Here is a 22842-nt window from a genome sequence, read left to right as displayed (position 1 = left end):
TCAGCAGCAGCTGTGCTCTTTCTGCCTTTGTTACCCGCAGGAGTGAGGTATCAGCTAAAACCACCACTACCTGTAGAAAATGGTGCCAGTATTCAGTCCCATTGCCCTATACTCTTAGTTTCATGCAACTAAGCAACTCCCTCCTCGTTTCCCTCACCCCAGCGAGTCATATTCACCATGGCTGGTGCTATTAGTGGTGCCATAAACAAGCGATCCGAAGCAGAAATGGCAATAAGCAGGTCTTGTTTAACACTTTTGGGGAACAAAGGAAGGGATGATTTCTGAATCTTAAGTTTCGCTTTCTGTACATACTATACTGACAATTGTACCTGTGTGCGTTTTATCTGTAGCTGCAGCCATTGCAGCCTTGAGGGGTATCTTCTCCACATCAGCGGAATGACTGACACAGATGGTGAGGGTAGGGGGGAGGCCATGGGAGGACATGTCCTGCAAGTTAGTGCTGCATCAGACCTTGAACAGAGAGCCTGGAGGGTGAATACTGTGGACTGTATTTGGAAGGAAAGAGTATAGAGGAGAAGGGCCCAGGAACAGAAGAGAAAGATGCACTGGGACATAATGGAGCTTCTCCATCAACAAACTCAGATCCTGCAGACTCTTGTGGACCTCCAGATGCAACAAGTGTGGACTTGATTGCCATGGCAGTTAGTGGAGAACTATGCCAGCACGTTTACTCCTACCACTGCACTCCGTAGAAACCATGGACAACCACAGCTTAAAATACACCAGGGTGGATCTGATTTATATCAAATTGATTTAAAATCACAATTTAAATCACTAGTCAGGAACACTCGATTTAATCATGGATTTCTACATAAAAGTGCATTCTTGGGTGTTATAACCTTAATACATATTCTTCACAACACAGAGATAGATGTAGGTTTCATTTTTAGAAACTATACACACTATACATTTTTAAAGTGATTTATTTTGAAAACTCTTCAGATTAGTTTTACAGCTATATCAGAAAATGAATGATTGTTTATTTCATTTACCAAAGGTAATTGAAGCAGATATTTATGAAGTCATTGGGAGGTGAACTCTCTCAAATTCAACAGGTTAATCATTAATATTTGGAGGATTTTCTTGCCATGCTGTATTAGGAGGAGATCACCACCAGACAGACATTTAAATTGTTTATTTAACTAAAACAACAACATTATATATTCTGGATTTTTTTCTTCAACAGCAAACATAATGTTTTAACAAAACAAGCATATGAATTTTTGAATTTAGTTGAACATTCAAGTTTTTTAAAATTAGATTTGTTTTTGTTAAAATTGTTTTTAACTAAAATAGTTAAATGAATTTAAAAAAAAACACAAAACAAAAATTAAAATTGACTATGTCAGCCAGGTCAACATGAGAAACTTAAAATATTGGCTTCTGCAGCTAACTCAGTCATCTTCACCTTCATTTTCTTGTTTGTTCATAACCTGGAAAAGAAAAACAAGCTCTCCTGCTTTTTTAGGTCCCAAATGATTTTTCAATTTGGAATGAATTAGTCCAAAGGAAGAAAATATTCTTTCTACACCAGCAGAAGAAGCTACTGCTGTTAAAAGTGAGATTATCACTTCAACAGTCTCTGAATCCAAGTGCTTAAGTGACGCCCACCAGTTCATTGTTGTGACTTTCTTTAAAACATCATCAGCAAACATATTTCTTGAATGGTTCACCCTTAGCTCTGAAGTTTATGATATTTGGCATTATGGAGGGATGATTGCTGGATGTCCATATCATAGCCAACTCCTCTTCTTCAGTAGTTAAGGTTTGACCCTGGTACCGAGTATTGAGAATATTTGCAAAAAATGAGCTGGAGATAGCGCTTGTCCCATTTGTTTTTTTAATGCTTGTAATTAAACTCTGTCACTGCATATTTCTCTTTTTAATATCTCACTCAGTTCCTTCCAAATTTCAACAGCATCAGCAATAAAACAGCTATTTCCCTGCATTTTGTTCAAGGCTACATAAATAGGCTTCAGGGTATTCAGCATGTGTTCAACATTTCTCTTAAGCCCAGTGTTGAGAACTTTGGTTGTGACAGTGCCATCTATTTTTTCACAATGTTGTTCATAAACTGTCATCAGATTAAACCAATTCTTGATCTAGTGCTCAAAACAGTCCACTACTGAGTTTCATCGCATGTCTTGTGGGAGAGTTAGCTTGGTTCCTTCCCACTTTTTTCAGAGCAGCTGCTGCGAAGTGGTTGTTATGGAAGTATTTTGCAATTTCATCAACATTAGCCTTTATTTCTGGAACACTGAAGTCTTTGGCTAGGAGGTGCATCAAATGAGTACTGCAACTGTATTTTGTTAGCTTAGGACTCTCTTCTAAACATCTTCTCATCTTGGATACATTTGCAGCATTGTCTGTGACCAAGCTCGTACTAGACATTTGAATTTTTTTTTCCACAGTTTGTTATAGCTTGTACTGCTACTTCTTGTAAGTATTCTGCTGTGTGTGCATTTCCTGATTTATCAGTTGTTTCTGTAAGGAAGACATTCCCTTCTTCTGTTGTCAGGTAAGCACATACAACAGGAACATTGTGGACATTGCTCCACCCATCAAGACTCAGGTTAATAATTTTACCTGCGAGACCTTTTGCATGCTGCTCAATTTCTCTTTCATACACTTTATCCAGTAATTTGCCTGCGACATCTGCTCTGTTGGGTGGACTGTACCCTGGTCTTAATGAAGTGTGGGTTCTCAATCATACAGAAAGAGTTTGTTGCATAAACGAAACGGGCAATTTTTTCATCAATTATCTCTTTTTTTGTAATCTGCTGGTTCTTATCACAAACTTATCTATGGTTGTTTCTGGATGATGGAGGTTTTTTTTCTTTCTTTTTGCTACAGTTGATATACTGTGGCTATGTGACATACATGATGTGACTGAAACACTATCATTGGGAGATAACTCAAACTATAGAAAATGATGGTGATCTTAAAGGTGGATAGTCTTCAGAATCCTGTATGTTGAGGATGGATTCTCCTAAACAAAATAAGTCAATGAAGTTATTTAATTATTATTACCATACTGCTTATTTAGTATTACTCACTGCATTCACTGACACTCAGTACTACTTTAAAAGGTGAAATTGTAAAAGGAAGATCTGCCTATTTCATCTATTTATTTTTTATCACAACTGAATCTAAAATGATTGAGCAAAAAATATAGTTGTTACTCTATTGTACTAACATGAGAATTCAAGAATAGCCCAGAAGGAAGACAGGCAGTCCTTAAGAAAGAAGTATGAAATAAAAAAGTTTACCAACCTGAAGATCCTGCATGTTCAGACACGTTCCTTTCATCATTTTCAACGCAGCTTCCTCCTGAGAAGAAACACTTCTCATGATATTGTTTCATTCGGGCAACCAGGCCTTGCATTTCTTTATTGCACTGTTTGCATTTTGCACACGTCTGTCTTACCCACAGGTAGAGGAACTTCATTAAATAGTCCCAAACTGGGTCTCTTTTACAGTCTGCTGCCATTATAGGTTTTCCCTTCTAGTGAGAGAATGGTACAGTAGATATCAAATCAATGAAGTCTACACTCAGAAAGACCTCAAGACTTCTGGAATGAAACTGTTTGAGCAGCACACTTTTGTTTCTACTGCCTGTCCCTCCCTTCTCACATTTATCTCCAGACTTCTCCTTGTCCAGATCTATTCCGCCCCCAACAATCTTCTGTTCATTGAACTTTTAGAAACTTTGCAATTTTAGAGAGGGGTAAGGGATTGACTCTGTGTACACAAATTTGCAGAAGGACAAGAGGATTGAGGACTGTTATTTCTCACCTCTATATATTATTTATTTATTTTAAAACATTTTTGCTGTTAACAAGCACGTTATCTCTGGAGACACAAACCCACAGTTTGAGAACTGCAAAACTAAGTATCTCTGATGGTATCTTCTAGACTGAGAACTGAGTCCCATTGGGTAGATAGAAAGATTAACCTAAATAACCTATACAGAAGCCCCTGGAACCCCATAAGATTGTGTCCCTAATCCATGAACTATTGGAACTCATTTACAAAACGTTTCTTAAATATTACATGAACATATTGTCTCATACTACAGAATTAGAATTTATAATCCCTATTCCATGATGAGATCTCTTTAAACTATAATGTATCTTAATTAAAACTATCTTTAGATAGGTTTTTTCCTCAAAAAGCATTTTATCAAAAAAAATCCAATTTAAATTAAAAAAATCATTGATTTTTATCCACCCTGAATACACTGACCTCTGAGAGCCACAACTGATGTATGTGTAGCTACAATGGACATCAACGTTCTTTTCCCCTGTTTATTTGTTAAGGGTTCCCAAATTTTTTGAAGTTAAGAAGTATTTACTATTATGTTCTTTAGATATTTTGTTAGGTGCTGTTTTCGTTATTGAATAAAACTCTTTTCATTAGTTTACACACATTGTGTGTAATGCCTCTGGGCAGTGAAAATAGGGGTCTTGTAAACTCATAATATGTAGGGTCAGTGACAAACACAGTGTAACAATCATCAATGTACAGCAAGCACCACAAAAATTAATAGTGCACTGTCAGTGTTATAGTCATATATGCGTACCACGCACCACACAATTCCTAACAGGACCCCAAAACAGCAGGGCTAGGTACAGCACAGTACATCACAATGCATTACTGTGGCTCACTATTAAAGTACTCTTTCAAAACCTCTCTGAGCCATATAGCTAGGCAGCTGCTCCATTCTCTACCTTTGTAGCAAGTTTTCCCTCTTTGCTTCACAAATATCATGCAGGACACTACACATGCAGGCAGCTATAACCACTGGGATATTTTTCGCATTGAGATCCAATCTAGTGAGTAAACAAAGCCAGTGCCTTTTCAATCTACCAAAAGCCCACTGAACTGTCATTCTGCACCTGCTGAGCCTGTAGTTGTAAGTCTTTCCTTGCTGCTTTCGAGATGGCCTGACAGCTTCATGAGACGGGGAATAAAGGGTAGGCTGGATCCCCCAGGATCATTACTGGCATTTCATCATCACCAGTGGTAATCCGTCAGTGAGGAAAGAAGGTCACTGTTTATAGCTTTCTGAACAGTCCTGTGTTCTTAAAGATAGGAGCATCATGTACCTTCCCTGACTAGCCAAAACTGATGTCAGTGAAGTGTCCCTGGTGATCCATCAGCACTTCCATAACCATGGGAAAATAGAGTATATCAACAGAAAGGGCTGTGTTAAGGTAATGGGGCCAAAATAAGGATGTGTGCGCCGTCTACTGTGCCACCAGAGTTTGGAAAACCCATAGCTGCAAAAGCCATCCACTATGTCCATCACATTGCCAAGAATGACAGTCCTGCATAGCAAGAGACAATTAATGGCTCTGCACACTTGCTTGACAACAGCATCCCCCAGAGTGGATTTTCCCACTCACCGGTAGCAATCCAGTGGTGCAAGTTTCCACAGTGAGATTTGCCATTTACTTCTCCACTGCCAGTGAAGTTCCCAGTTTGGTGTCCCTGTGTTGGATGACTGGGGCGAGCTCATCACACAGGGCCAGGAATGTGGTCTTGTGCATCTGAAAGTTCTGCAGCCACTGCTCATCATCCCAACCCTGCATTACGATGCATTCCCACCAGTTGGTGTTTGTTTCTTTAGCCCAGAAGTGGTATTCCACCGTCTGCAGCTTCTCCGTGAATGCCACCAATAACAGTGAATTGGTTCGCACTCTATGTCCCACAGCAATCTATCCTCCAAAAAAATCACGTTCCTCCAGAGTCTTCTGGAGAGTGTGCAAATACCAGAGGATTGTGCATCCTGTGCTTGCAACAGTCATGACAATAGTACAGAGCTGTGCAGGTTCCATTCATCTGTCAGAGATAGTGGACAGTGATCAATCCAGCAGAGACTTGTGGGAAATTGAATACAGGTACAAAAATTAAGAGACAGATATAATATCATCGGATGGAGAACACTGCATTATGAGAAGTTGACCCCTTGCTCAGTCACCCCTGTGTAACTCATTTCTCCCACACCATGCATTGCCAAAACCACCCACAGTTCAATGCACTCTGCATTGACACAAGCGTTCTTGGTAAGTATGCACAGCACCAACACAAGGAGCCAAGTAAGCATATGCACAAGCGATGTACCAACTGTAGTGGCTATACGCTGACATAACTTGCATCAGCAAAATTCAGTAGCGTAGACACACTCTTACCCTTTTTAAACAAGCCAGGAGAAGAGGATGTATAACACACTGAAACAATGGGCTACCCAGTCATGAGTAACCCCATTTTACAGACAGTGTAACCAAGGACACAGATCTAATTGATTCTTTCTGAGAGGCAGCATGGTAAATGGATGCCATTTTAGAGAGCTGTGTTTTATTCCCAGCTTGTATACCATGTCTGTAGAATGAGACACATCTTAATAAGAGTTGTGAAAGGCAAAGATTAAAATCAGCTAGTAGAAAAAGGGACTCTAGAACTCACACTCTCCTGGTTCTCAGCTGTTATTGCTCTGCTGGAAGATGTTAATGGCAGCCATCAACCACAGACCTAGTAAAAGTTGAGGGGAGTACTAGTCACCCTTCATTCAGATTAAATGAGAGAGAAATTAAATGCCCTTTTATTTAGTAATAACTAGAACAATAGAAGAACAGGCCAACATTGCAAGGTACGAGCAGAAGCTAAGCCATGTGGCACAAAGGGGTTCATGGAGATTGATGCAAACACTGGAGCTGGTGCACTTATTGGTTTCAGCTGGAGAGGGGTATGAGTGAAACAGAGAACCAGAAAGTAAGAAAAAAGCCAGCAGACAAGGAAAGCAGCAGTGCCGTGTGGTCCTCTGAGGAAGCTAAAAGACAGAGCTTCTTTTGGGCACAGCACTTGCTGAAATGACAGACTTTGATTTCTGAACAAGGCAAATGCCTCATATTGTCTGTTTCTTCTGGGCTCAGGAAAACAGGACTTTACATACATTCTTTGTAAATAAACAGGCTTGTTCTGAAGTAATACCCAAATCATATCTTCAGTTTCTCCTACTGGAAACAACCTGACAAGGCCCTGAATATTGGCTAACTGCTTGGATCAAAGGGCCACATTATTATTTATTATTTGTATTTGTCCTTGCTCTGGGGGTTCTCATTCCAGTCCAGAGAGGTCAGAGGCTCCTACATCATACAGTGGCCCCAGAGGAGAAAGGGATTGGTTGTTGGGGTGACATGCTCAGTCTAGGGATTGGCTGGTTGGTGAGGGGAAGCCCAAACACTGCTGTCTCCCAACTCACTCCATAGTTGTTCCAAGAGTAGCTGAGCTTGCTCTTCTCCCATGGGTTCCCAGTATAGGCTAGTGTGTCCTGCTGCTGCAGTGGCATATTCAAGGATTCTGATATGCAGCCATAAGAGAATGTGTTTGGCAGCGACATCTGTAGTCAGGTTGCCTACTCCCCTTATCTACTGTCTCTCTCAGAGTTCGGTACTCGGTCCCTCTCCCTCTTAGCTCTCTAAACTCCCATTCTGCAACTTTATCTCCTATCTTCAACCTGTCCAAAGTGTACTGCAAACATAACCTTCCTGCTCTGAGCACTCCACTACCACTCTAAGAATCCTTGTACTACTTAAAATCAAATATTTTGTACTCTCCTACAAATTCCAATACAATCTTACCCCACCTATCTCTCTGCTCTCATTTTTTCCTACTCAACCCACCCTCCATGCGCTACCAAGTCCTTTTGCCTTACCGCTCTCCATCTCCTACTCCCACTCAGCTGCATGTCCTTGTATCATGCTGTTCCTATGCCTGGAACAGCCTCCCTGTTCCCACCCACCACCACCAATGCTTTTCTTTTTACAAGCAATATCAAAGTGCCAGAAATTCTATAAGCCACAGCACATGTTGTTTCTAATGTAGGTTGGCAGACATAACAATCGTCCTACTGTATATTTTGAGATCTAGAAACCAGAAATCGTGCATCTTGTTTGATAAAATTTTTCAGCATCATAAATTATGTTGTTTGCATTTAGCGACAAACAACACAATAGGGCGAGAAATCAAACAATCACTTCTGGAGAAACCATCAATCTAGTCTGCTGTCTCACTGACATTAAACCACCCTCCATTATATGTCTTCCTTTCAGGGTTTCACATTGTGTAGATAAGCTCATTTCCCTTCCAATTAATCATTAATTATTCATTAGAAACTAACCATTTGTAAAAGTCATTCAACTGCAGTTTTTATCAGACACCTCAGACAAGTGAATGTGGGCGTTTGCACCTCCTCTTGCATTTGTGCTTTGTTCTTTTCAGTCTTGGCCTAAGTCTATTAGGTCTGTAGACAAAACATCCTGACTTTTCTCTATCTTTAAGCTAAAAGAACAGGAGAACTTGTGGCACCTTAGAGACTAACAAATTTATCTGAGCATAAGCTTTCCTGAGCTACAGCTCACTTCATCTGATGCATTCAGTTTGGTCAGGTGCCAACGAGGTTATCCTAGCTTCTTAACCCTTTACAGGTGAAAGGGTTTTTCCTCTGGCCAGGAGGGATTTTAAAGGTGTTTACCCTTCCCTTTATATTTATAACACGCCCCCCCCAAATCACAGATAGGGTGAAACCTTGGCTGGGATTTCTTCCTGGAGCTCTAGGAGAAAACAGAGTTAATAAGACACATGCACCTCTAAATATAAGGTGGTGGGATATAATTGGTTACATAATCATTTTACAATATGTTAGGATTGGTTAGTAAAATTTCAGGAAAATGATTGGTTAAGGTATAGCTAAGCGGAACTCAAGTTTTACTATATAGTCTGCAGTCAGTCAGGAAGTGGGGGAGGGAATAGGGTGGGGAAATTGGAAACATGTTTTGCTAAAGGGGGAAATGGGAACAGGGAATGAGGGTGAGGAAATTGGAATCATGTTTGGCTAAGGGCAGGAATGGGAACAGGGACACAGATGTAAGTCTCTGTGGTGTCAGAGCTGGGAAGGGGGACACTAAGGAAGGAAACTGGAATCATGCTTGCTGGAAGTTCACCCCAATAAACATCGAATTGTTTGCACCTTTGGACTTCGGGTATTGTTGCTCTCTGTTCATGTGACATGGACCAGGGAAGTAAGTGGGTGAAGGAATAAGCCCCCTAACATCTGTTTCTCTGTGCCTTGCACTGCCTTTCTTTTGCATTTTCATAGTAGCACTAACATGCAGATAAAACAATAACAAACAGTACTGCTGAGAACTAAATCTAGAGAGATTTAATGTCACAATTATAAAACTGAAAAATGGATAAGAAAATATTTTTGGAAGAGCATTAATGCATTATTGGTGGTTAGGGTGTTCGTATTTATTTGACATTCGTTTCTTATTGGCATTTGTACAGTTTCAGACATCCACGGATGAGGCTCCCTCAGTGACCTTTAAGTACTGCCTCTCATTAACAGGGATAATTTACTTCCTTTTTTATGGGACACCTAGCCCCCATAACACCACATCTCTCTCTTCCAGCACAATCTCTCCTCTCATTACAGACTTTATCAAGATGAGGGAAATAAGAAAAAGCAAATGAGTTTTACAGAAGGTAAAACATGCCTTGAGAGAGGTCTTTCATGAAGGTGTGTATATATATAGAGAGAGAGAGAGAGAGAGAGAGATCTCCCTGCAACAAAGAGTAATCCTCTCCACTAGCTTGCTCCATTTGTGACCTTTAGAGAGATTTACCAAAGCAAAAAAAGAAGTTTAATTAGAAGAAAGGGCAGCTGAAAGGACAGATACCAGGCAGAAAGCTTTTAATCTTTGTTGTACAGTATGGAAATTTCTGAAAGCTGTATGAAGTCCAGGAAACTGCCTCATGGATTTTGGACATCAGGACTGATCACTTTAGGCTTACAAGAGCCAGCATGTGCTAAAGTGGAGAAAAGGTATCTTCTATAAAATAAGTAAGTTCTAAGTGATGCTCTATATAAAGATAGAGAAAGAGATACTATGAAGCAAGTCCCAACTTGATTGTTGAAAGAAAACAAAAAGTTCATCTTCCTGAAATCTTTTGCTCTACCAAAACATTAGTGGTCTTCAACATTCACACACACTCAGCCTGACCCTGGAGTTTTTACTTATGCGAGACATCCCACTGACTTCAAGGGGGAGAGATTATTTTCCCCCTCCCCTATTTTAAAATTGCTTGTAGCAGGTGAACTTAAATGGGACTAGTAATGTGAATATGAACTGAAGATGGGGTACACTATAGTGAATAGGTTCTAGAGCAATGGAACCTCAGAGTTACGAACACCAGAATTACAAACTGACTGATCAGCCACACACCTTATTTGGACCTGGAAGTACGCAATCAGCCAGCAGCAGAGACAAAAAAAAAAAAAAAGGCAAATACAGTACAGTACTGTGTTAAATGTAAAGTTTAAAAAAAAATGATAAAGCAAGAAAACTATTTCTGTATTCATTTCATTTAAATTAAGTGAAAAGCAGCATTTTTTCTTCTGCATAAAAAAAGTTTCAAAGCTCTATTAAATCAATGTTCAGCTGTAAACTTTTGAAAGAACAACCATAAATTTTTGTTCAGAGTTATGAACATTTCAGAGTTATGAACAACCTCCATTCCTGAGGTGTTTGTCACTCTGAGGTTCTATTATACTTTTAACTTTTCCCCCAAGAAGAATCACTGCAGCTACAGAAAACATGGCCTGAAATGACTGAAAAATAAGTTACTGGCAAGGTAGGCCAGTTCCCAAATCTGTTTAAAGCTCTAGAGGACACTCTGGATGGTTCCCATCTATCTCTGGCATTTGTAAAATACACATTACTATATCTGGCTCAACGTATTCGAGAGGAATATTTGCAATACTATTGTTAAGGTGGTGTGAACAATTCCACTATACATCATAATATCTCCAGTGTTTATAAAACAGCTATCCCACTATTCTTAAACTAGATATGGCATATCAGGAATCCGCAAACCTGCATTTTAGTTCAGTGGTTTTTCAGCTATTCAAGGACAAAAAAGTTCAGAGGATGTATTCAAATGCCTTTCTATGTGCTCTAACAAAAAGTACCTCTGCTTTTAAAAAGAAGTTTGGTAACTTGATTTAGTTAAAAATCTAAAAAAAACCCCATACATTTATCTTTGATGAGTGGCTACTTCACATATGCTTTTTAAGACCACAATTCCATCGGGTTCCCCGTTCATTTCAGCATTGTGTTCAAAACTGCACTCTTTGCAAGATCGACTTCATTACAGAACTTTTTCCCCCTAAAGAGTGACTCAGCGCCACTTCCCTGAAGGTGGAGAATACATTCTTTATGTAAGCTTATTGGTGCTGTGATACTGTTCTAGTACATTCATCTCTAATGTGTTTCCCAAACTTGGGACGCCGCTTGTTCAGGGAAAGCCCCTGGTGGGCCGGGCCAGTTTGTTTATCTGCCGCGTCCACAGGTTCGGCCAATCGCGGCTCCCACTGGCCGTGGTTCGCCACTGCAGGCCAATGGGGGCTGTGGGAAGCAGCGCAGGCCGAGGGACGTACAGGCTGCCAGGGGCTTTCCCTGAACAAGTGGCATCCCAAGTTTGGGAAACACAGTACTAGAAATACCTTGACAAAACACCATTTTGCATTGCTACCTGTCCACAGAAGGTCTCACAATCCTATATTATCAAAGTTGTTGCACAATTAGGCCCTGATCCTGAAACTGACTCTGTATGAACACCCTCTTGTAATCATTCGAAGAAGTCTACAGGGCATCGCTCACGTGTTAGATGCTGCCCACATAGATCCATTTGAGGATCAGAGCCCCAAGCTGTAACTTTCTTTATGGACCACAGTTCTAACAATTGTACTTGTATGTACTCATTTTTAATCCATCTCTTAGGGACCATTTATTTTTTGCACTCTTGCTAAAGATTGCTATGAAGGAGAAAGAGAAAGGGAGTATAATATCACTTCATTTTCAAAAAAAGAAAAGGAGGACTTGTGGCACCTTAGAGATGAACAAATTTATTTGAGCATAAGCTTTCGTGAGCTACAGCTCACTTCATCGGATGCATTCAGTGGAAAATACAGTGGCGAGATTTATATACACAGAGAACATGAAACAATGGGTGTTACCATACACACTGTAACAAGAGTGATCATGTAAGGTGAGCTATTACCAGCAGGAGAGCGGGGGAGGTGGGTAGGGGGACCTTTTGTAGTGATAATCAAGGTGGGTCATTTCCAACAGTTGACAAGAACATCTGAGGAACAGTGGGGGGTTGGAGGGTGGGAATAAACATGGGGAAATAGTTTTACTTTGTGTAATGACCCATCCACTCCCAGTCTTTATTCAAGCCTAAATTAATTGTATCCAGTTTGCAAATTAATCCCAATTCAGCAGTCTCTCGTTGGAGTCTGTTTTTGAAGTTTTTTTGTTGAAGAATTGCCACTTTTAGGTCTGTAATCGAGTGACTAAAGAGATTGAAGTGTTTATGAATGTTATAATTCTTGATGTCTGATTTGTATCCATTTATTCTTTTACATAGAGACTGTCCAGTTTGGCCAATGTACATGGCAGAAGGGCATTGCTGGCACATATCACATTGATAGATGTGCAGGTGAACGAGCCTCTGATAGTGTGGCTGATGTGATTAGGCCCTATGATTGTGTGCCCTGAATAGATATGTGGACACAGTTAGCAATGGGCTTTGTTGAAAGGATAGGTTCCTGAGTTAGTGGTTCTGTTGCATGGTGTGTGGTTGCTGGTGAGTATTTGCTTCAGGTTGCGGGGCTATCTGTAAGCAAGGCCTGGCCTGTCTCCGCTGCTACTCTGAAACTTCATTTTCAGTTACTTTGATGAGTTCCCATTGTTGCTATGAATTAATAAGCACAGGAATAAGTTGAAGAACACAAAGCAGCAGTAACTGAGTGGTACACCACCAAAAGAAAATAAGGGCAAAGCTACAATGTTCAGGCAATAAGAATAAGCTTAAAGCAATGTTGGCAACATAAGAGACGTAGCCCAGGGACAGTTGTGACCCAGAATCTCAATCTCTCATCCCTGTGCAATCCTACAAATCAAAAAAGTCTGGCCACCCCAGGGTTAAAGAGAATCTTTCTATAGCTATCCTCTCGGGAAAGGCAGGAATAGAAGCAGAATTGCAGTAACCTTGAGGCAAGGTTCTCACACACTCCACTGAATTTACCGATTTCACTGGCAAGGTTCTGTTATTGAGGTCTACCAACAGAAACACTGAAGCCTCATACTTATACCAGGTGGCATTTTTAAAGCAATAAATAAGATGACAAACGCCCATACAAATGCAAAGGAATACCATACACAGAAGTGGATGGGAAAAACTGGGAGCCCCTCATTCCATAAGACAGATTTATGCAGGCATGAATTACTTTGCTGTTTTAAAAACAGTCAGAAATATTCATTCCAGCATTTGTCATGGGGTCCTAAATCAACAATGAATCGCTTGCCACAAAGTTTTTCTTTTAAATTCAATTAAAACCTTTTGAGGACTATTAAAGAACAATATGATCATATTATGTAGGGCTGAAAAGCAATAATACTGTTCCCATCACTCACTCACTCTTGTGAGGAAATAGGAAACGGAAGCAGTCTCACATTAGCAGTCCATTTACACAGAACTATGAACCCACTTAAAATTCCCATGCTGAAAAATAGGACTGTTTTTTAGCCCACTTAGAATATTCTGGGATAAAGATTTCTGAACCACCAGAATGTATAACTTTTGCAAACCATTTTACAAAAGTTAGTTTTCTGTTTGACTACTCACAAAATCCCATTTGGCTTACATGAATAGTTCCAGGGACTTCACTGGGGATGACTACATGTGAATAAGGCAAGCAAGTTTCCCTGGTCCTTGTACAGGTAATATTCCTACTGAGTTTTTCCTGTGGTAAGGATTGCAGCTACAGTCCCTAAGAATCCAACTGAAGATGAACATTCAAATTTTGGTTTCTTGCACATTATGGAAAACACCACAAAATGAGATGAGAAATAAATATATTCCCACATTGTTTTTATGTTTTGAAGCACTTACCTGTACACTATTTATTTTAAATGGTCAACTACCACCTATTTCTGAATAACTAAGGCAGTCAGGCACATAAATACTGGATATGATCAGCATAAAAGAGAAAGGTTAGACTACCTACCCCACCTGCTGTTCATGACTAATGCTGTTTCCTTGGCAGTCAGAATGCTGTATTTTAAGCTGAGTAGTACAGAAAAATGGTATAATGGCAAATTCTCTGACCTTTAATTCTGTTCTCTCTCAACTTATACTTATTTTTTCTAATGAAATGTGCTGTTAACTTCTTGTAAGAAGTCTTGGAATTAAGTTCTCTTAAATACTTAAAACCATTATCAATATACAGTTTCTTCCAAATAATGCCCCCCTTTATAATATAAACTGAAGAGTGTTAATGGTTTATCTAAAATCCTTTAAAATAACTTTCCCACTTTTAGAGTTAAAAATATATGCAACTTAAATGAAGACACCTTTAAAAGTTCACAGAATTTCACGATGACCTCTAAGCGTACTTGCTCATAAAATTAAAGAAACTACCAGACACACCCTGGGAGAAATAAAGAGACAAAACTGTTCAGAACAGCAGAAGCAAGATAGTAAAAGTGCAAAGACAGAACCAAAGATGAAAAAAGGGGAGGAAATAACTTTTCCTACTTGGATTAGAAAAAGACACTATGTGATGGACTTACAGCAGTTCTGTAATAATTTATTAATATTGTATGTTAACATGGTTACTGGGATGTTCACTGTATGACTAGATTGGGTTAAGCGTTGTTCGGAAAATAAGCAGAATGGAAAAACAACGGTTTAAGATAAGCCATCCATGATAAATGCTTGAGGGCTGGTACAGGACAATGGCAGAGCCATTCACTCTGAGGAGACTGGCTCAACTTCCTATGCAGCCTACCAAATTGGTGTGGACAAGCAGGAGGAAAAAAAAAAAAACCAGGAACAGACAAGGACAAGACATCTCTGGCTGGATAAAGAGAGATTCTCTTTCTGGAGGGAGGCTGTTTTGGGGGAGCCATTCAGTCTGACAGAGATAAGAACTTATACCTGCCTAGATTAGCATCCCCTGAAGTTAAGTCTATAGGTAAGATAGATGTGTGTAGACTGCTGTTTTAAAATCCTTTATCTCTAAATGCTTTGTTCCAACTGTTAACATTAAAACAAAAACTTTGCTGGTTATAGGCTCCCAAAGGAAAGAACCATAGGTGCCAAAGCTAGTAGAATCGCTTACTAAGCTCATATGTAGTCAATGGCCCAATGTAAAGGCACAAGGCCTGACACCTGATGGAGTGCACTCAAAGATGCCTAGCACAGGGATAAAGGTGCAGTTAGCCCTGTAACTGTGACAGAGTAGTCATCTGATTAGTTGCAATGCTGCAGACAGAAATTAATATAAAAATGGATTTTATGATTTTTAAATTCTTTAATTAATATTGAAGGGAACTAGTCAATATTTCTTACTCAGGCACAACTTCCACTGACTTCATGTATGTATATTTTATATTCCTGTTAAGAGTTTTTGCTGAATAGAAGCATCGCTTAATATGAGCCCAATTTTGCAGTCCTATTTGTGAGCAGTCCTTTTGGCTATTACAAAGACTCTAAGAGTAAAATATCCCATATGCCACCCTCCACCTCCTATTTACGATGACTGCAAGGTTAGTGAAGCAAAAGTATTGATCAAGCTACAAAAGGTTCAAGTCAAGTTTTACTGACTAGACAGAATTTAACTTAGGCTGATAACATTAGATATTAATTTAGACCAGCGTTATATCTTTAAATAAAATACGAAGTTCCAGTTTGAGACTGAAGTGAATCTGATGCCATCAAGAGGCTAACCACAGGAAAGGGAGTAAGAAAGCAAGCAACAGATCTATCCATTCAGCTTCCACCACTCAGAACATAAAAAATGCACTCTGACCTTTCCCTACCTGTGAGAAAAGGAAAGTCAGAACAGACCAGGAACTTCCAGCTACACTGAAGCAGCAGGCTTCACATAACATGTCTGATATGTCACTCAGCAGTGAGAAAAAGATATGGCAGTTAGAGAGCACACTACATTCTGTCACAAATGTAATGTCAAAAAATATAGAATTAGAAGGCAAGCCCTAAAGCTTTTTGATGCTGCCTGAGGAGCATCCAGTCAAGATAATTATCATAAGGAAACTTTAAATCCTTTCTAAAACTCTGAATAAATGATATACTATTTTCTGTGTACACAGGCTATGACTTAAACATAAAAGTAAAAAAATTCATGGTAGAACATGGAATAAAATACAAAACTGTCTAGAATATTAAGATAAAGGAGTTATACAGGATAAAGATGGAGACAAACATTCTGCTGGTTGATTGAAAAATTAGTACTTGATGTACTATAATTTCTAATTTACAAACAGAAAGAAAAAAGTAACTGAAAATGTGTTCCATTTATTTTTAACATAAATTAGATGGTTTAATAGAGCAAGCAACATACGTCCTCTATCTGAGGACTATATATTAAATGGATTTTTGGAACAGGGAGATGGAATAGGAGCTTGCTCCATCCACTCCACACATCAACCTGGTATTTCAGTACCTCCAGGAACGGTGCACAAAACAAAAACAAAAAACAAAACAAAAAAAACATAGAATTATCCAATATGACCCACACCTGCAATGAAATATGACATTTGGCAAACCAACTGCCCCAGAGCCTGTCTCTCCCACATATCATGTTGTGGTAGAGGACTGGGAACATTCAGTCTTCGCGCCAATTAAAACAAAGTGCATCCTGGTCAAAGATAACACCATTTGGATGTCAGTCCCCTTTTTTTCCCCCTTCCCAAGGAAGAATATCAGACACTAGTCACACTGTTCCTCATGGTGTTCTAACCTGAGTGATTCTAGGCTTATTTGCTGAAAGAATGACACAGCAATTATGTCAATTCCTTAATAAAGTGTCCAGATACTTCAGAGAGGTGCATTGGTAATACATAAATCAGATTTAAAAAAAAAGAAAAACAGACCAAAACACTTAAAAACACAAAAGTGTTTGAGATGTAAATCAGTAACACAAAATATATGCAGACATAAAATTAATAAAATAAATTTGTATTTTAAAACTAATATTTTAACGTTATTTTCTCCTTTACTATCCTAGAGTTCAAATTGCAAGTTTCTCTTGCAAGCCTGGACAAAAAACACACTTCTCTGATGCCTCTGATACCATCAAAGCTTCCAAGTGAAAAGCAGAATCCTGAACTCCAGATCTCAAAAGTTAAAATGTTTCCATTCTAACGCCAGGTCTACACATAGGAGACTTTACCAGCATGGCTATGTCAGTCTAGCTATGTTGGCATAACCCTCTAGTATGGATGCAGCATACACCAATGGAAGAGGTTTTTCCATCAATGTAGGAACACCACCTCCCCCAACAACAGTAGCTAGAGTGATGGAAGCATTCTTCCACCAACTTAACTGCATCTACACTTGGGGTTAAGTTGGCACAGCTACATGGGTCAGGCTTGTGGATTTTTCACACCCCTGACCAATGTAGCTATGTCAATTTAAACTTTAAGTCTAGACAAAGCCTCACTTGCTTTGGGTACAGAGATTTACTAGTAACTAAGACAAAACATCTGTTGTGGGTTAACCTACACTGAGACTTGATCTACATTTAAAAGTTATGTTGGCGTAGCTGTGTTTGTCAGGGGTGTGAAAAAAACCACGCCACTCACTGACATAGCTATGCCAACAAAAACCACAGTATAGACACTGCTATGCTGACGGAAGACCACTTCTGTTGACATAGGTAGCATTGTTTGTGGAGGTGGTGTTCCCACACTCACAGAAAAACTCCTTATGTTGACGTAGGTTGTGTCTACAATAGGGGGCTATATAAATTTGGCTATGCGGTATAGGCTCTGTGACAGACATACCCTGAGGGTTTCTCTACACAGGTCCATTCAGGAAAGTTAACTTTACAACTCGTTAATTCATCTTATGACACATAAAGTGCATTAAAACCCTGCATGGATGCTCTCATTCAGACGTAAAGTGGCTTTAGTTTGCTGTATATTAATCCTGGAGGATTAAACCACAGCAAACTAAGGATTTGTCTTAAAAAACACAAAAAACCCACACCCTAATCCTGAATAAGTCCATGTGTAGATACTTATTCCAGAATAAGGGTATGTGGCAGCGCTTTAACATGGCTGTGTAGTCACAGCTCCAGCGCTGGGAAAGAACCACCCCCACAAGGGGAGTAGCTACCAGCGCTGGGAGTGTGGCTACCAGCACTGGTGCACTGTCTATACTGCCACTTTACAGCGCTGAAACTTGCAGCGCTCAGGGGGGTGTTTTTTCACATCCCTGAGCAAGAAAGTGGCAGTGTAGACAAGGCCTAACTTTCAAATGTAAACAAGCCCTTAGGCCACTTTACTTCTGAAGTAGAGCATCCATAAAGAGGTTTAATGTGCTTTAATGTGGTTTAATTTCACACCATATGTTAACTTGTCTTAAATTTCCTGAATGTAGACACGCCCTGAGACTAACCATGCCTAATCAATGACTGACACAGTATGGGGCATCAGTGTTTTAACATGGTTTTTGTTTGCACTGCAGACAGGAAAACATTATTACAAAACAGTGTTGGAGATTTGCATTACAGCTTAAGGACATGCTTACATGGGGAAATAGCCCAGAATCAGCTATTCCACAAAAGTTCTCCTTGTAGACACTCATTGTGCACAAAGAGTGCCTTTGTGCAAAAAAGAACCCTAAAGCCATGTCTACACAGGGACACTCAGGAAACTTAAGATGAACATACTAATGGTGTGACATCAGTACATGTTTCTCAACATATGAAACTATTTTGTTCATAAAAGTTTACTTTATTATAGGTTTACTGAATTGCTGGTCTCTGTTTGCCCGTAATTTTATTTGCATTTCATCTCTCATCTGCATGGAAGTAGGCTGAGCAAACCAAAAATCTGACGACTTTAATTTGACATACTCTTAATAGATCTCACCTAGGTTTACCATAATTGCAAGCATAATACAACAGAGACTTCCATATTAGAGGTTGAAATGCCAACAGTGAGAAGGAATTCAAATATCGAATAGGTTTCAGAGTAACAGCCGTGTTAGTCTGTATTTGCAAAAAGAAAAGGAGTACTTGTGGCACCTTAGAGACTAACAAATTTATTTGAGCATAAGCTTTCGTGAGCTACAGCTTCATCGGATGAAGTGAGCTGTAGCTCACAAAAGCTTATGCTCAAATAAATTTGTTAGTCTCTAAGGTGCCACAAGTACTCCTTTTCTTTTTGCAAATATCAAATAGTTTACCCTCAATAGTTTTCTAAGCAAGTTTTCTAAGCGACTTTGCAATGTATTTTTAAACTTTGTGTAAGAATACAAGTCTGAAATTATTTTTAAGAAACATCTAGTTCAGCTTCAAGATCTACCACATTAAAATGGTTCTAATCCAAACAGGAAAGCTCTCCCAAAATGCCTGACCAGGACAAGGTTGGTTGGGATGGAGAGTACAGTCTTCTCTCCCCAGGGCTCCTCCATGGGCCCCAAGGAGCATCTAGAATGACCTGGTAGGAGCAGAAGGGATTGGAGGAGGCAGATATTCCTAGTACTTCTGTGGATTCTAGCAAACTAAGAGCCAGCATGCCAAGGTCTTCCCTCCCCACAGGTCCCAGGGAGCTACAGGAGCTGGTTGAAGGAACGGGGAATGGCATGGTTTGAGGTCTTCAAAGTACCCAAATGGGAGCTGCCACACCTTCGGGGTACCTATCCAACAGTTCCAAGCACATAGGCAGGGAAATTATAGGATAGCTCTGGGAGCACTGTTGGTGCTGTCATGTGATCCATCTCAGTCCCACTGGCACTGACATAACAGAATAACATAGAGGATACTGACAGTGGTTAGTCTTGCTGGAAGTAAGTCTAATCCAACCTACAGCTGGCACACACATACACCATTGGGAGTACTTTTGTGAGCAAAAATAAGGTGCGTTACACGTGCACTTGATACAGAGTACAACTATCAATAAAATAGTGAAAGTATTGTCAAATGCACAAAGTAAACAAACTGAGAAAATAGAGAACTAAAAAACACTCTCTGTTCTCTTAGTTATAGTAAACCTTTGGGGGCTACTTCCAAAAATATCAGGTTAAAAAATTCATACAGAAATGTGATTTTAGGTTGACTGTTTCCCTTTAAAGTTAAAAAAACTGTCTGTAAATAATCAACAATACTGGAATATATACAAAAATATCCAGATAAAAAAATTAATTATACAAAGGTTGAAACTGTTGTTATTTAAAGGCCACACACATGCATGGGCTCACATGCCTGCCTGCCTCCCCCACACACACACACAAATAGCTTCAACTGAATTAAATTAACTGAATTAAATAAATTTTGCAAGCACTTTCTCCTGTAGACAAGGCCTATCATGGGGCAGTTATCTTTGCTATATTCTCTGCAGTAGATGTCAAAACTCTTTAGGACTTTACGTCCTATTTCCTGTTGCCTGTACTCTTGCAGGATCCAGCACAAAGTAAGCCAAAGCTATTGGTTTTCTCAATTATTGCAGGTGCTGCAGAGTGCTTTTATTCCACCTGCATTTGTATGCCCCAGGATTGAAAACAAAACTTAATATTCAAAATAGAGAGTCCAGTCATTTTTATGTATGTAACACCATAGAAGTTTATATTGTTTACAAATGACATTACTAGTGAATACATTTTATGTAATGGCACCAAACAACAGTTTCATTTTATACTTTAAGGCCCTGATTCTGCACCAGGATCCATTTGTGCGTTACACTGCAGGACGGGGGTTAAGGCCATATACCAGCATAAGCAATGGTGGGAGCCAGAACATAGCTGATACACCAGCTGACACCAACGTTCTAAATCATCACATCATCTAAGGGCTCAGAGTGTGATCAGAAATGTGGCAGAAGCAGCTGCTCTATCTACACCTGTCTCCCCACGGTGCCAGACCACTACTGTAGTCAGGGGCTCACTCACAATTTAACTGGGAGATTAACCAGAGGGCAAGAGGAAGAACCACAGTATAAGAATCAGAAATACTGAACCACTGATCCCAAAAAACACAGCACAACGTCACAAGCAGAATTTACGTGAAAGGGGTGGGTGACGTGTGATATGCCGGGGTGGGCACAGTGGCCTCTCAGCTTCTGCAGCTAGTCACTGGTGCCAGTAGTTGGTGCCTCGCTCCTCCCACTCTGCCAAACAAACGCGTTCTGGCAAGCGGCGCTTTTCAGTGTCACACTAGAGATGGATTCACGCCACGAAATCCAAATCTGCATTTCAAGCGCTGCACAGCGTGTTCCCCTCCCCGGAGTCTCACAAAACAGGCTCGGGGGAGTCCAGCCCCGGGCTCGGCTCGCGACCACCTCCCGGGTAATTTTCAGACCCGGCACTGCTGCGGGGGGGTTACGGCTCCCCTCCTGCAGGGCGCTCCTCTCAGCCCAGCCTGCACCTCTAGTCAGCGAGGAGGGCGCGCGGCGGGAAGCGAGCGGCAGGCAGGGGCCGAGCGGGGCCTGTGCCTGCTGTGGTGGCTGCAGCAGCCCCTTCCCGGGGCGGGCGCGTGCCGCGGTCTCTGCTCCCTCTTACCCGTCTGTGGTAGCGAGCAGGGGGGGGAGACGCTGCCCCCCGGCTCCGAGGGTCTCGTCTGCCTCGGCCCCCGCCTCCTCCGTGCCCATGAGCGCCGCCTCTTCCGCGGCCCCCGCCTCCTCGGCTGTGTCCGTCCCCGCCGCCTTCTGCTGCTCTATCCCCGCCGCCGGGCCTCCTCCTGCCCTGCCTGCAGCCTCCCCGCCTGGGCCGGCCGCCGCCGCCGCCGCGCTCCGCCTGCATGGCCCGGCAGCGCCTCTCCTTCCCGCCGCGCGTGCAGCCGAGAACCGGCCTGACCCGCGCCGCGCCGCGCCGGTCCCCGCCTCCGGAAACAACCACCGGGCAGGCCCGAAAGAGGGGGCGCCGGGTCCGCTCCCACGGGGACGGCACAACGCCCCCGCCCCTCAAATCCTTCCCAACCACAGCGACCCCTGCCCACCACCGCATAGCACAACCAGCCACCCTGAGTCCCTCACAACCACCCCGAGCCCCTGGCAACCAGTGACACCCCTTGCCCAAAATAACCACCCGGAGCCCCTCACTACCACAGTGATTCCTGCACAACACATCCATACCAAGCCCCTCGCAACCACGGTGACCCCTACACAATATAATCACAGGGGCCCCACACAACACAACCACAGTGACCACTAACACAGCATAACACTGAGACCCTTACAACTAAGCATACCAAATCCCATAACAACTAAACCATGCAACAACACAACCGCAACTCACCAAGTTCTCTGCACACACAGCCCTTCTCTCTCACATACACTCCACAATGGCTACACAACACACCAAACCCCACCATTGGCCCATTCTTGCACACAGACACCCCGTAACACTGACCCTCCCCACACAACGTAAACACAATGAACCCCCTATGCACCTACAACAGCCTAGTGAGCACCTTCACTACACACAATATCCTGACCTAACATATTGAGACCCCAACAGCATTGATTTCCACACAACACAACACAGCCATGACACATATCACAACCATATTAATGCTCACACACCACAAACAACCATAGTGAGCTGCCACAATTGCCACAAGTACACTAAACTCACTGTGACCAAATGGACCTCTGTATTCACACCCTACACACTATTGTAATGTACACACTATTGTAATGTACAAAATATGCCTTGTAAGGTATCATT

At 41.1% G+C, this 22842-nt stretch overlaps 2 protein-coding genes and 1 pseudogene across 3 annotated transcripts in view; 2 read left to right on the top strand and 1 right to left on the bottom strand.

The window, feature by feature from the left end:
• Positions 1-22134, bottom strand: part of AVEN (apoptosis and caspase activation inhibitor) — a 181199-nt gene extending 159065 nt beyond the window's left edge. The window contains exon 1 of the mRNA XM_048854646.2: positions 21676-22134. Within this exon, the coding sequence (XP_048710603.1) occupies positions 21676-22119 (444 nt within the window). The 5' untranslated portion in view covers positions 22120-22134. The remainder of the gene's footprint in view (positions 1-21675) is intronic.
• The window catches only part of CHRM5 (cholinergic receptor muscarinic 5), an 84271-nt gene that overhangs the window by 51961 nt on the left and 9468 nt on the right, over positions 1-22842 (top strand). The gene's annotated exons all lie outside the window — the stretch shown is intronic.
• On the top strand, positions 16461-16637 carry LOC125639245 (U2 spliceosomal RNA; annotated as a pseudogene).

Source organism: Caretta caretta, chromosome 6 (assembly GCF_965140235.1).
Source record: "Caretta caretta isolate rCarCar2 chromosome 6, rCarCar1.hap1, whole genome shotgun sequence".
NCBI lineage: Eukaryota > Metazoa > Chordata > Testudines > Cheloniidae > Caretta > Caretta caretta.
This window is presented reverse-complemented; position numbering and strand designations above follow the sequence as displayed.